This window comes from Ctenopharyngodon idella, chromosome 17, assembly GCF_019924925.1.
Source record: "Ctenopharyngodon idella isolate HZGC_01 chromosome 17, HZGC01, whole genome shotgun sequence".
Taxonomy (NCBI): Eukaryota; Metazoa; Chordata; class Actinopteri; order Cypriniformes; family Xenocyprididae; genus Ctenopharyngodon; species Ctenopharyngodon idella.
This window is the reverse complement of record NC_067236.1, coordinates 1,461,691-1,474,147: the sequence shown is the minus strand read 5'-3', so window position 1 is coordinate 1,474,147 and position 12,457 is coordinate 1,461,691. Positions and strand designations below refer to the sequence as shown.

The window sequence follows — 12,457 nt, the reverse complement described above, 5'->3', positions numbered from 1 at the left end:
TTCATTATGTTATGTGTTAGTGTCTGAATCTGAACAAAAGGTAAATTCATTGCATTCATTTTTTGGGGCATGTTCAGCAACACCCAATCTAGTCATTCTTGTTCAGCACACTGTAAAAAAATTCCATAAAAAACGGATAATGTACTGGTAGAAAATTACCAGGAAGTTATCCAGTAATTTTACGGACATTTCCATTAACCCTAAAACACAATGCAATGAAGTTGAAAATTTAAAATACAGGTAAAACACTTGTAAAAAAATAAATACGGAAAATCCTGTCAAATCAATACAGTACATTCTGCCATATTTTTTTAAGAGTGCAGAGCTGTACAGATTTAGTAATTTTTTCACTGAATTTCAGTTTATTAAATGTATTGAACAAAAAAATCAGTTTACAATGAAATGGGCATTAAAATAGAGCTTTTTCTTTAAGTTAAGCTTGAATGGCCAAATTAGGACCCTCCCCGTTTTTTTAATGGGACAAACAAACCTGAACAATTAACCATCGGTCTGAAAGTTAAACAGGCTGGAAAAAACTAGAGCCAGGCATTCGACATGAGAATATCGTGAAGGTTAGTGAGCCTCAGCAGCTTTGACTGCTAAAAATATAAACAATAAAACATATCTTTATGTGATAACAAACAAAACTTGTCAAGCTATGAAGCAAAAACGAAGAAATGCTCTTGATTCGGGTCATGGCACTGAGACGGGTCCAGAGGAACACAAGAGACTTCAGGAGAACATCCAACAGTGGAATTCCAACCAACTCAGCCTGTTTGAGATCACTGAACCTGATGAGGTGAAAACATTTTAAAGACGGCACTTTCTCAGATGTTTTGTAATGTTAGAACTACAATTTTACACTTTCAAACTGTTCCAAGTTGAAGTATTTATTGGGCTATTTAAGTCCTATTATGTTCCCCCCTAAATTTCATTAGGAAAAAAATGCAAAAAATTAATGTGAATAACATCAGATAATTTGGCCTTTTAAGAATTTGATGATTCATACTTTGACTTTTGATTGAAGACTTTGGTGTCTTGGCAAATCTGAGAACATTTTGAGAAATAGTTAATATATCTCCAGTGAAGACCTGAGATTGCTGGGGACTTTTTCTTAGGAGAGAAATACGAGAAGTAGGAGAGTTAGCAAAACTCTCCATGTGTTTTCCAATTAATTTCATTGCTGTCTAGGATTAAAAATTTAGATTTTAATTGAATTTGTGATTTTTATTCTTAAGGACTCTGTATTCCATGGAGTTGTTCGTTTCTACCTCCAAGACCATATTTCAGGGAATTGTGCCACCAAATGCATTTGTATCTCGAGCACTACTACCGCACAAGAGGTCATTGAAACCCTGCTGGAGAAGTTTCAGTGTGATGGAACCCTAAATCCTTTCCCATATTCATTATATGAAGTCTTAAAAAATCAAGGTGACAGCAATTTTACTCTTGTTTGGAGACACGTTCTCAGTCTTTGCTGCCAGTCACTTAATGTTCTGTGTTTTTGCCATTTAGAGGAAAGACAACTGGACCTATCAGAAAAGCCCTTAATGGTTCAACTCAGCTGGAGTAAGGATAAAGATGGCAGATTTGTCTTGAGGAATGACACTTTACAGGTGTGTGACATCACTGTCATTCTACTAAATCAAATATATAAGTTAAATTAGTTGGTAACACTTAATGGTTTCATTTGTTAATATTAGTTAACTACGTTTCATTATAGTTAACATGAAAATGTTAATTTCAACATTTACTAATATATTATTAAAATAAAAAAGCTACTTAACATTATTTAATGGACCTGAGCTGGCATTTTTTAAATAATCTTACCAAGATTAATAAATACTGTAACAAATGAATTTCTCATTGTTAGTTAATTTTAAGTAATGCATTAACTTTTAGGACCTTATTGTAAAGTATTAACTAAAAACAACTTTGTTTTTTTTAGAATGGCTGTCTGGAAAATAAGGGAAAAGTTGGAGTAATCAAGAATTTTAAAAGGACATTTTCAAAGAAAGAGAAGACTAAAAAGAAAGAGACGAAAGAATTTTCATGCAGTCACACATTGGAGAATGCTGTCTCTGAAAGTAAAATGAACAGGTAGTAAATAATAATTTTTTTTATTGTTGACCATAGCATGACAATCTTAAGATTTTTGTTCCCAGAAGCATTTGTGATACATTTTTGAGGTGGAGAGGTATTAGAGGTCCATTCCTTTATTTATTTATTTTTTTAACTTATCATATAAAACCTAATATGTTTATTATGTAACTGTTTAAACTATTTAAAAAATCAGGCATCTTACTGAATGTGCTCAAATAACCATATTATCAAAAGTTTTGTAGACACCAGTGAAAATGTCACAACTTTTATTTTACTGTAATGTGATCAGTTGGTTGGGAACCCTTAAAAGCTGGTGAATTTAATGAAAATAATAATAATAAAAAAATGTATATTAGAAAAATATACAAAACACTTCTTGAATGACAAAAAAAAAAAAAAAAAAAAAGATTCTCAAAAACCCTTATTACCAGCAAATATCATTTAAAAAGCAAAATCTATATTTAGGTGTCTCTGCCTATAAAAAAACACATAACAAATAATATAATACATTTACAGTATGACTTAAATGTCACCATAAGATGCTTATGTAATAGGTCAAGGTATTTATAAATTCTATCAAATGCTATTTTGTGTTTTTAAGGTTAAGTTTTTTTGCTCAGCTGCACTATGCTTTTGCAAAGTTTGTCATTTGCTGAAATCAGTAAATCCTTCCAAACTCTGTTTTTCTAAGCTTATGCCTGTTAAAGCAACATTCATTATCCCCAAAAATATTGCATATTTTTCTCTTCATTACAGTGTGACACAAGACTACTTGGAAGTGAAATGGAATCTCCCACTCAGCATTTCTTTTAAGGAAAAAGGTACATTTGTTTATCCTGGCACAATAAAATCACTCAATCTGCACAAATACACAGTTCTCTGTAATGCCCCATTTACGTCTTACGTTATTAATTTCTGTTTCAGATGAGGCTTCTTTCTTGCTTGCTGTGATAAATGACATCAACAGCTCCACAATTCACTTCAAGCTCTCGCCAGCATATGCGTTTTATTTGGTTGGACGATTTTTAACCGGCCAACCAGGGCAGAGGAATAAACCTCACCAACAGACTGAACAAAGACTTTGCAGTATATTTGGCAAGTTTGTGAGCTTGATTCAAAACATTATTGAGGTAGGTTAAAATCTATTATTAAAAATGTATGATGTACTCCCTGACCTCAAGATATTATAAACTCCTGGAAATCATAATTTAATTCCCTGATAATTTCCATGATTGTGTCTGTGTTTCCCTTTTAGAAACAGAGGAACATCGCAGTGGCTCTTGCCTTCTGGTTGGCCAACGCGTCCGAGCTCCTGAACTTTGTCAGAAGAGACAGAGATCTGTGTCCAATCACACTCCAGGCTCAAAACACTCTTGCTCAACTTGTGCATCAGGCTTTCAGGTATGATAAAATTGTGATTGGATTGTGATGTTTGCAGCTAAGGCAATGGATTTTGAATGTTTAATTAAGCATTAATTTCTCAGGTACCTGTCACATCGGCTTCAGGTTGATCTTGAAAACCACTTGCCTGCATTCTTTGCTGATGTAAAAAAGGAAACAACTCAGGCAAAAGAAATAGGTACATCTTTTTTTAAATCTCTTTTTCAATGCAGTTTCTTTCAAGTTTATTTGTATAATGCTTTTCACAATACATATTGTTTCAAAGCAGCTTCACAGAAAATGCATGTTTCAAAAATGCATGTCTGTCAAATGGATAAGATTTTATGTTGCAAGTTTGGATCTACCCAGCTAACAAAAATATGTTCTATGAATGTTTTGCTAATGTTCCCATTAAGTTTTTTGCATGTTCTCTGAACCATCTAAAAAAGTAGCAAGTAGTAATGTTTAAAAAACTTTAACTAAAATGATTCAGAAAAACCTTCCATAAATGATATATAAATAACATTTTTGTGTTAATGTTTTGAATAGGTTACTAAAGACCAGATAACATTAAATGAACATTCTATTAACTTTACTAGAAGAACATTTGTTCATAACTTTGAGAGAACCTTGCCAGAATATTCTGCCAAAGTTCAGAGAATGTTCCCTGTTAGCAGGGTATATTCAAACCCCACAAATGATGCTCAGTGAACTTTTAGCATTGTGCAGCTGAGCAAAAAAACTCAACCTTAAGTTGCTTCAGATGATAAAACATCTGGATTAAAGATGGTGACACTGAATATGTTTGTGTGCTGTATCAAATACAGATTTTGTTCTGTTCTGAATTTGTTTTCTTAGAAGGCATCTTGAACACTCTCATAAAGACCATGAGTTTGCTCCGAAGATGTCGGGTCAACCCTGCTCTAAGCATCCAGCTCTTTTCTCAACTCTTTCACTTCATGGGGGCCTGGATCTTGAACCAGTTCACTGCACCGGGATCAAAGTTGTGCTCAAACTACTGGGGCAAAATTCTACGGCAGCGTCTGAGACACGTAGAGGCCTGGGCAGAAAGACAAGGGCTGGAGCTGGCTGTTGACTGTCATCTTAGTCGTATAATCCAGGTAGCGTATCTGAAAAGAAGATGATGAGAAATGCAACCTGCAAAATGAAGTGCACTCTTGAAAATAAAGATTATTTATTGGCATCTATGGTTGTGTGAAGAACTTTTAACATCCATGGAACCTTTCCAGGTTCTTCATACACTCGGAGACCCTGTTTACACCTGGTATTAAGATGCATTTTCGTTGATCAGATCACAATACCGTTTACAACTGGTATTTTAATCTGTGGGCCCTATTTTTACAAACTAAGAACGTGGTCTAAAGTGCACGGCGCAAGTGCACTTAGGGCGTGTCCTGAATCCACTTTTGGTGTTTAACAACGGGAAAAATGGTCGGCGCGCCTGGCACATGGTCTAAAAGGGCTGTCCCTGTTCTCTTAATGAGTCACGGGTGTGTTTTGGGCGTAACGTGCAATACACTAATCAGAGTCTCATCTCCCATTCCCTTTAAAAGCCAGCTGCGCTCGCGCCATGGCGGATTGGCTATTTACATGGCAGAATTTGAAAGCGGAAAAACTGAACGCTTCTCTAGTAAGGAAACGGATCTGCTTGTGTGCGAGATTAAAGTGCGCAAGCAGGCCACCTACGGGAAAAGCCAGATTCCACCAAAGCATTTTTATCCTTATGCACACAATAACATTACTTTTAGTAATGTTAATCCTTTTATTTTTAATATTTGGCATGTTTGTATGCTGCTGCGCGTCCCTGTGTGTGTAATAAGCAGAGTGTACGCGTGTTGTGCACCCGCATATAGGCGCATATTACTAACGCGCTCTTTAAATAACAAAACAAATATTGCGCCATTGACTTTAGACCAGGTTTCAGTTGGTCAATGACGCAGTCTATTTCAGTTGCCTCAAAATAGCGACACGCCGCCAACAATGCGCCTGAACACACCTCGTTTTCAGACCAGCAAATGCATTTGCTATTTAAACAACGTGGCGCAGGACGTGAAAAGACCCCTTAGAACCCAAGAGGCGACACTTTGATACTTTTTGTGTATACTAGATGGCCGCCATTATGGGCTGAAAATACTAACTGGACCATAGAATCCTTCACATTTTACCAGGCGCGCCGTTGAAAAGTTTTGAAAAGACAGAAATCGACCCCCACACTTTTGATAAGGGCTGCTTCAGTCAGTCACACTATATCATCTTTTAGCTTAGGATATGTTCTTTCAAATGAGACCATTTTCACATTTCTGTGAGCTTTCGTTTGTAAATAATCAACTGTTTTGTCGCGGATGTGAACAGAAAATGCGCTCTCGAACGGAGAAACACACGATCTCCAAACAATCGATCACAGCGTGCTAACGTTTTAGGACAGGTCGATGGTATATAAATCATGCCCGAACGTTAGCGTTTGTCAATCAAGCAAAACCGTCCATTCAGAAACCGAGAAATTTGACACTTTAAGGTAAGGAGGCTGATCTCTCAGGTTGACGCGCGAGCTGGCTTGACTGAAGTTTTCGTGAGGATATAGTTTATGGACTGTTTTGATTTCGGTAATTACATCTAGAAAGGTAAAAGCATTGATAGCATCTATAAAAGAGATATCTGAAAGCGAAACGAAAGTGATTATTGCCTCGACCAGTGACGCACTGGGGAGGACGCACTAGAGGAGACCTGCGCGTTTAATTGGTATATGTATACTGTAATACTGCATTTACAATGCTTATCAGTGGCGTGCACTTTGATCGCGAAAGTGAAAGTGCCCTTTGCGTTCGCATCGCGGTGCCCCCGCGTTCCCATTTCTCCCCCCGGAACGCGATTTCTAACGCGGGAGAAACAATCCCCTCAGAAGCGCAATAGAACAGTTTTTTAAATTAAGTCACCAGTAAATTGTATGGCTCCTAAAGTAAATGTTGTATTGTCTTATATATCTTTTATTTTACCAGTTGTGGAATCCAACCATTCAACCATCTGAGGTAACGTAGTTAGCCTACTTTATTGAGTATTTCCATTTTATGCAACTTTACACATTTATTAATAGTAAATTAATAATTAATAAATTTAAGATCATCATGTTTGCAGCGAACAATATATTTTAGACCTAGTGGAATAATAGTAATAATATCTAGGTCTGAATTGAAATATGCTATATTGTACGTTTTAATGGATCACGCTAGAAACATAATGATCTTATAATACATGATGCATTGCTGTGTCCGTTATCGCATAAATTCACACTTTTGTACACTTTTGCTTTAACGGACATTAGACAACACTGCAAAATCAAGCTGTTATATTCATATATTTATTGTCCAACATCCCCAATTTTTCTGATGCATGTCCTTAATTTAATTTCATATGTTGGTAATAATTCAGTGTTTATAAGCCTTTTAAAGAATTTTAACCCAAACTGACTGGGTTTCTAGAGAGCAAAGGTTTTGTGAAAAAAAGTGGAAGACAAACACAAAGTGTGTAAATAAACTGTAAAAAGGATTTGATGATTAGTAGTGATAGTATTTTATTCTGTGTTGTCATCATTCAGGTTGGATTAGCTTTAATGTACTTTTTTTTAACAAAGCAGCTGATATTGCCATAGAAACTAGTGGACTGCCGACTCGCTTTCACCCCAAAATGGCGGAAATGCAGGGCCGCTGCTGGGCACCGGTGTTTCAATGGAACGTTCTATTGAGTGTCGCTTCTTGTTAGTGTATATTCTTTGGTCAGGCTGAAACTAGCAAATAACACTTGCGTCGCACCTGGCGCCGCATTGCAACAGGTGTATGATAGGGCCCCGTATCTTTTGTCCATTTTCAACCACTTCTGTCCTGATTTATTTGAGGGGAGGATCTTTGAGGGGAGGATCTTTCAATCTAATGGACAAAATAAGCTTGCGCAACTTACATATGAATGTGCACAAAGATGACAGAAAAACACTTGGAGAGCAGCAGCTTTTGTTTCTGCTTTGAAAGCCGCAAGACCACAACGAACGCAGTGAGTGCGTGTTAGAAATCAGGAATGGTGAGAGAACATTGTTCTCGGTACGTTTTTAAACAGGAAAATAAAGATTAATGATGCAAACAGAGTTCAATCTGGTCGAATGCGTTTTCGACTACTTCTGGAAGTGGTCGAAACCTGTATTTTGCGTTGTCCAATCGACCAAAACGCATCTTAATACCAGGTGTAAACAAGGCCTTAGAAATAAATGTTTCAAATGTTTTTTTTTTGTTTTTTCATTTGCAGTGATGCCATTAAAGAAACATATTTGGTTCCCCCAAAGAACCTTTCATTACCTGGTATTATTGGCAGACGCTGTTCACGTGAGCACCACGATGCATGCGTGTGAAGCTGACGCAGTAGCCGGCCAATAATGAGTCTGCGCTCAGACATAGAAAACGAAAGCCTGTGCTGCGTTCACTACGTCAACTCAAGTCAAGTCACCTTTATTTATATAGCGCTTTTTACAATGTAGATTGTGTCAAAGCAGCTTTACATTGATAACTGGTACATTGTTTGGCTGCACAGCAGCTCTTAAAGAATAGTGTCAATGCAGGCAGATCAAAAGCACTGTTGAATATCAAAATGTCAAGTCAAGTGTCCCCAACTAAGCAAGCCAGAGGCGACAGCGGCAAGGAACCCAAACTCCATCAGGTGACATCAGGTGGCAGACAAGTGGCAAATTGGTGTTAAAATGGAGAAAAAAACCTTGGGAGAAACCAGGCTTAGTCGGGGTGCCAGTTCTCCTCTGGCCAACAGTGCTTTGTTAAAATTCAGGTTGCTATCATAAGTCCAATAGGATCGCAACATTAAAAGTATTTATTTCAGTTCCATCCAATTGAGGATCGTATTTATCACGCCGGTATGGACGATTGTTGAGGAACTGTGTCGTGGCTGTCGTGTCGATGAGGCCTTCACAGGGGATGATCTAGTTGACTCAATCTCTGCTGATACTTCAGGGCTGCGTTGTGGTCGTGTCAAGGTGCAGGTCCTTGGTCTCACCTGGATACGGCCCGGATCCGGTTGACTACGGTGAACCTCGGGATAAACAGAAAGACTAATATTAGCGTAGATGCCATTCTTCTTCTGATGTAACGAGTACATCAGGTGTTATAGGAAGTGTTCCCGGTTCCGGCTGACCTAATTTATGCAGCCTAATAATCCTTTAACGGATTTGGAAATATAAATTGGTAATGTGTTATGTGTATGCCAGGTTAAAGACATGCGTTTTTAGTCTAGATTTAAACTGACAGAGTGTGTCTGCTTCCCGAACAATGCTAGGAAGATTGTTCCAGAGTTTAGGTGCCAAATAGGAGAAGGATCTACCACCTGCAGTTGATTTTGATATTCTAGGTATTATCAGCTGGCCTGAATTCTGAGATCGCAATAGACGTGAAGGACTATAATGAATTAGGAGCTCGCTCAGGTACTGGGGAGCTAAACCATTTAGTGCTTTGTAAGTAATTAGCAAGATTTTAAAATCTATACGATGTTTAACAGGAAGCCAATGCAGTGTTGACAGAACTGGGCTAATATGGTCATACTTCCTGGTTCTAGTAAGAACTCTAGCTGCTGCATTTTGTACGAGCTGTAGTTTATTTATCAGGCGAGCAGAACAACCACCCAGTAGAGCGTTACAGTAATCTAGCCTTGAGGTCATGAACGCATGAACTAACTGTTCTGCATTTTTCATTGAGAGCATATGTCGTAGTTTAGATATATTTTTAAGATGGAAGAATGCGGTTTTACAGATGCTAGTAACATGGCCTTCAAATGAAAGATTGGTATCAAAGAGCACACCCAGGTTCCTAACTGACGACGAAGACTTAACAGAGCAGCCATCAAGTGTTCAGTCTGCGTATGACAACAGTTTAAATTGTTGAATAAAGTCGTTATTTTGGTTTTGTTTTTGCGCACAAAAAGTATTCTTATCGCTTCATAACATTAAGGTTGAACCACTGTAGTCAAGTTGACTATTTTAACGACGTCTTTACTACCTTTCTGGACCTCAAAAGGTGCAATGACGTTGCTGCCTATGTGTGGTTCAGATACCCTCGGATTTCATCAATAATATCTTAATTTGTGTTTTGAAGATTAATGAAAGTCTTACGGGTTCGGGATGACATGAGGGTGAGTACTTAATGACAGAAATTTCATTTTTGTGTGAACTAACCCTTTAAGAACAGTTCTTTGGGGAGCCAAAAATGGTTCTTCTATGGCATGGCTGCGAAACCCCCCTTTTGGAACCTTTAAGAGTTGTTTGGAACAATATTATTTAGATCTTTATCAACATAAAAAGATCTGGCCCATCCATGATATGATATAGTTATTTCCTTAAAAATGTTGCTTCTCCTCAGGCGACAATGCTCTTGACCATGACTTCTTACTCTACACGGGATGCCCTGATGATTCAGTCCACATGTTACAAGCTGAACTCCCTACAGCTAAGAGCACTGATGAGCAAATATCACTACGTCCCAAATCAACCCCACTTTCCAGCCGTAAGTGAAGGAAAATGATAACTCGCATGAAAATCAAAACAGCTACGCATAATTGTCTACATAGTGTTTGTCATTCATAGGCACTGATAGAGCGCGTAGCCGGCTTGGCAGAGACATCAACAGACATTCTGAGAGGAGAGGGAGGAGAAATCCGACTGGAAGAGGAATTAGAGCTTCACCTGCCTTTCCTGCTGCCTGAGGATGGTTATTCATGTGATTCCATGCGTGGCATTCCGAAGGGATTTCAGGAGTTTTTAGAGCCCATCTGTCGCAAAGGTACTTTTCAAGCCAAGTACCTTTATTTATATAGCACTTTATCCAATACAGATTGTTTCAAAGCTGCTTTACAGTGATAAACAGGAAAATAAAGATTAATGATGCAAACAGAGTTCAATTCTGCTATAAAGCAGCTCTAAAAAGACAATAGTGTCATTATTCAGCTGAGGTCAGTTCAGTGTTGATTCAGTTCAATAACTGTGTAAAGTTCACCAATTAAAATGATAAAACAGTGCTGTCATCATCCAGCTCAGTTCAGTTAAAGTTTACTTCTCATCTAATAGTGTCGGTGCAGTCAAATCAATAATATTACTAACATTAACTTACAATTTTTTTTTAAACACAAAACTTGTATATGTCAATATTGGTAATAATGCAGTCAACTAACAAACAAACAATAGCTAAAAATTGTATTTTTAACTAACGTGAACAAAAATTAATAAACGCCATCACTCATTGTTACTTTATGTTAGGTATTGCATTAACAAATGAGACCTTATTGTGAAGTGTTACCATAATTCTATAGCAATATAATATCAGAACTTATTTTACAATAATATGTGATAAGATGATGTAAGATATGTCCACACTGAAATTTGCAGGATATATAATAATGGCATTGTAAAGCTTTAATTTTATCATTAAGATAAACGTTTGCATGTACTTCATTTACTCACCCTCATGTCGTTCCAAACCCATAAGACTTTAGTTAATCGTCAAAACACAAATTAAGATTTTTTAACAAAACCTGGGAGATTTATGTCCAGGTAACCAAAACTTAGAAGAAGGTCATAAAGGTATCGTCAAATGAATCTATATGAATCGAGTGGTTTAATCCCAGTCTTATGAAGAGACACAATCACTTTATATGATGAACAGGTTTAATTTAGGCTTTATTCATATATAAACAGAACATATCGCATATGATAAATAAGGTAAATACTCATGCGTGCTAGAACAAACCTCACTAGTATACTCACTAAGTATATGTGTCAGTCAAGGTATGGTTACCAGAACTTTCAATGGAGGGACAGAAATCTTTCAGGTTTCATTGAAAATATTTTAATTTGTGTTTCGAAGATTACAGGTTTGCAACGACATGAGGGTGAGTATATGATGACATAATTCAATACACAGACTTAAAATCAATGGTTAAAAATACATACAATTACTTATACATTAATTAATTTTTAATGGTTATCAAAAACTGACAAACTTGTAACTTTTCTAGGTCTTTGCAAATTAATTCCTCATTCCAACTGTGTTGGGACTTGGACCATTTTCTTTGACCTGTCAGATTGTTCCACAGAGATTTCAACTTGGGTATGTTGCTCACTCACAGATAAAACATAAATTATCAATTCCTAAAAATTGCAAATAATTGATGAGGTAGTAATGAACCTTGTCCTTATCCATCAAGCACATCTTGACTATGGAGGAGCTGTTGATGCATTTAAATGTTATTCAATTCAAGGCGAGCTTACCTAAAGCTTTTCTGCAGTAATTCTGAAACACTCTTTATACATGTTATTTTATCAATATTAGAAACCTGATCCAGTGAAAATAACTCTGAAGAAACCTCTGCATGGTGGAATGGGAGTGAGCATTGTAGCAGCCAAGGTAAGACTAAGTCATTTTGTATCAAAGGTTTCATTTGCTAACTTTTGTTAACTACATTAGTCAAAAGTTGTCTGTTAACATTGGTTAATGCATTGTCAACTAACAAACAAACAATGAACACTTGTATTTTTAACTAACATTAAAAAAGATTAATAAATCCTGCAAGAAATATATCAATCATTGTTAGTTTATGTTAGCTAATGCATTAACAAATGAAACCTTGCCATAATTTTATAGTAATACAATATCAGAGCTTATTTTACAATAATCTATATCTATAATCTACAATAGGCTACAGTAATATTCTACAAAAAACATTTTGTATGTACTACCACTGGGAATAATAGATTGATTTACATAAATTCTTAATATATGTATATCTTACAGGGGGCTGGACAGGAGAAGCTTGGCATTTTTATCAAATCTGTCGTCCAGGGAGGAGCAGCTAATGTGGTCAGTATCATTGTGCAAAAAACAAAAACATGAACCATAAATGTTTGCATCATATTATT

The 12,457-nt window shown here is 36.6% G+C and overlaps 1 protein-coding gene across 1 annotated transcript; it reads left to right on the top strand.

Annotated features, from left to right (window-relative positions):
* Window positions 1-2,073: 2,073 nt before the first annotated feature.
* On the top strand, window positions 2,074-12,440 carry LOC127498475 (afadin-like). Its single transcript, XM_051867832.1, has 10 exons — window positions 2,074-2,924; window positions 3,028-3,233; window positions 3,359-3,504; window positions 3,588-3,682; window positions 4,342-4,604; window positions 9,906-10,049; window positions 10,130-10,325; window positions 11,557-11,648; window positions 11,871-11,945; window positions 12,333-12,440. Exons 1-10 carry the CDS (start codon window positions 2,684-2,686, stop codon window positions 12,429-12,431), a joined length of 1,557 nt encoding a protein of 518 aa, XP_051723792.1. The 5' UTR covers window positions 2,074-2,683; the 3' UTR covers window positions 12,432-12,440.
* Window positions 12,441-12,457: the final 17 nt, after the last annotated feature.

What these genes read in the sequence shown, in the direction of transcription:
- LOC127498475 (XM_051867832.1), top strand. Translation starts at nt 2,684, where the DNA reads ATGCTATTTTGTGTTTTTAAGGTTAAGTTTTTTTGCTCAGCTGCACTA. An exon ending in TGATTCAAAACATTATTGAG is followed by an intron (nt 3,234 to 3,358) that starts GTAGGTTAAAAT and finishes TTTCCCTTTTAG; the next exon opens with AAACAGAGGAACATCGCAGT. An exon ending in AACTCAGGCAAAAGAAATAG is followed by an intron (nt 3,683 to 4,341) that starts GTACATCTTTTT and finishes TTGTTTTCTTAG; the next exon opens with AAGGCATCTTGAACACTCTC.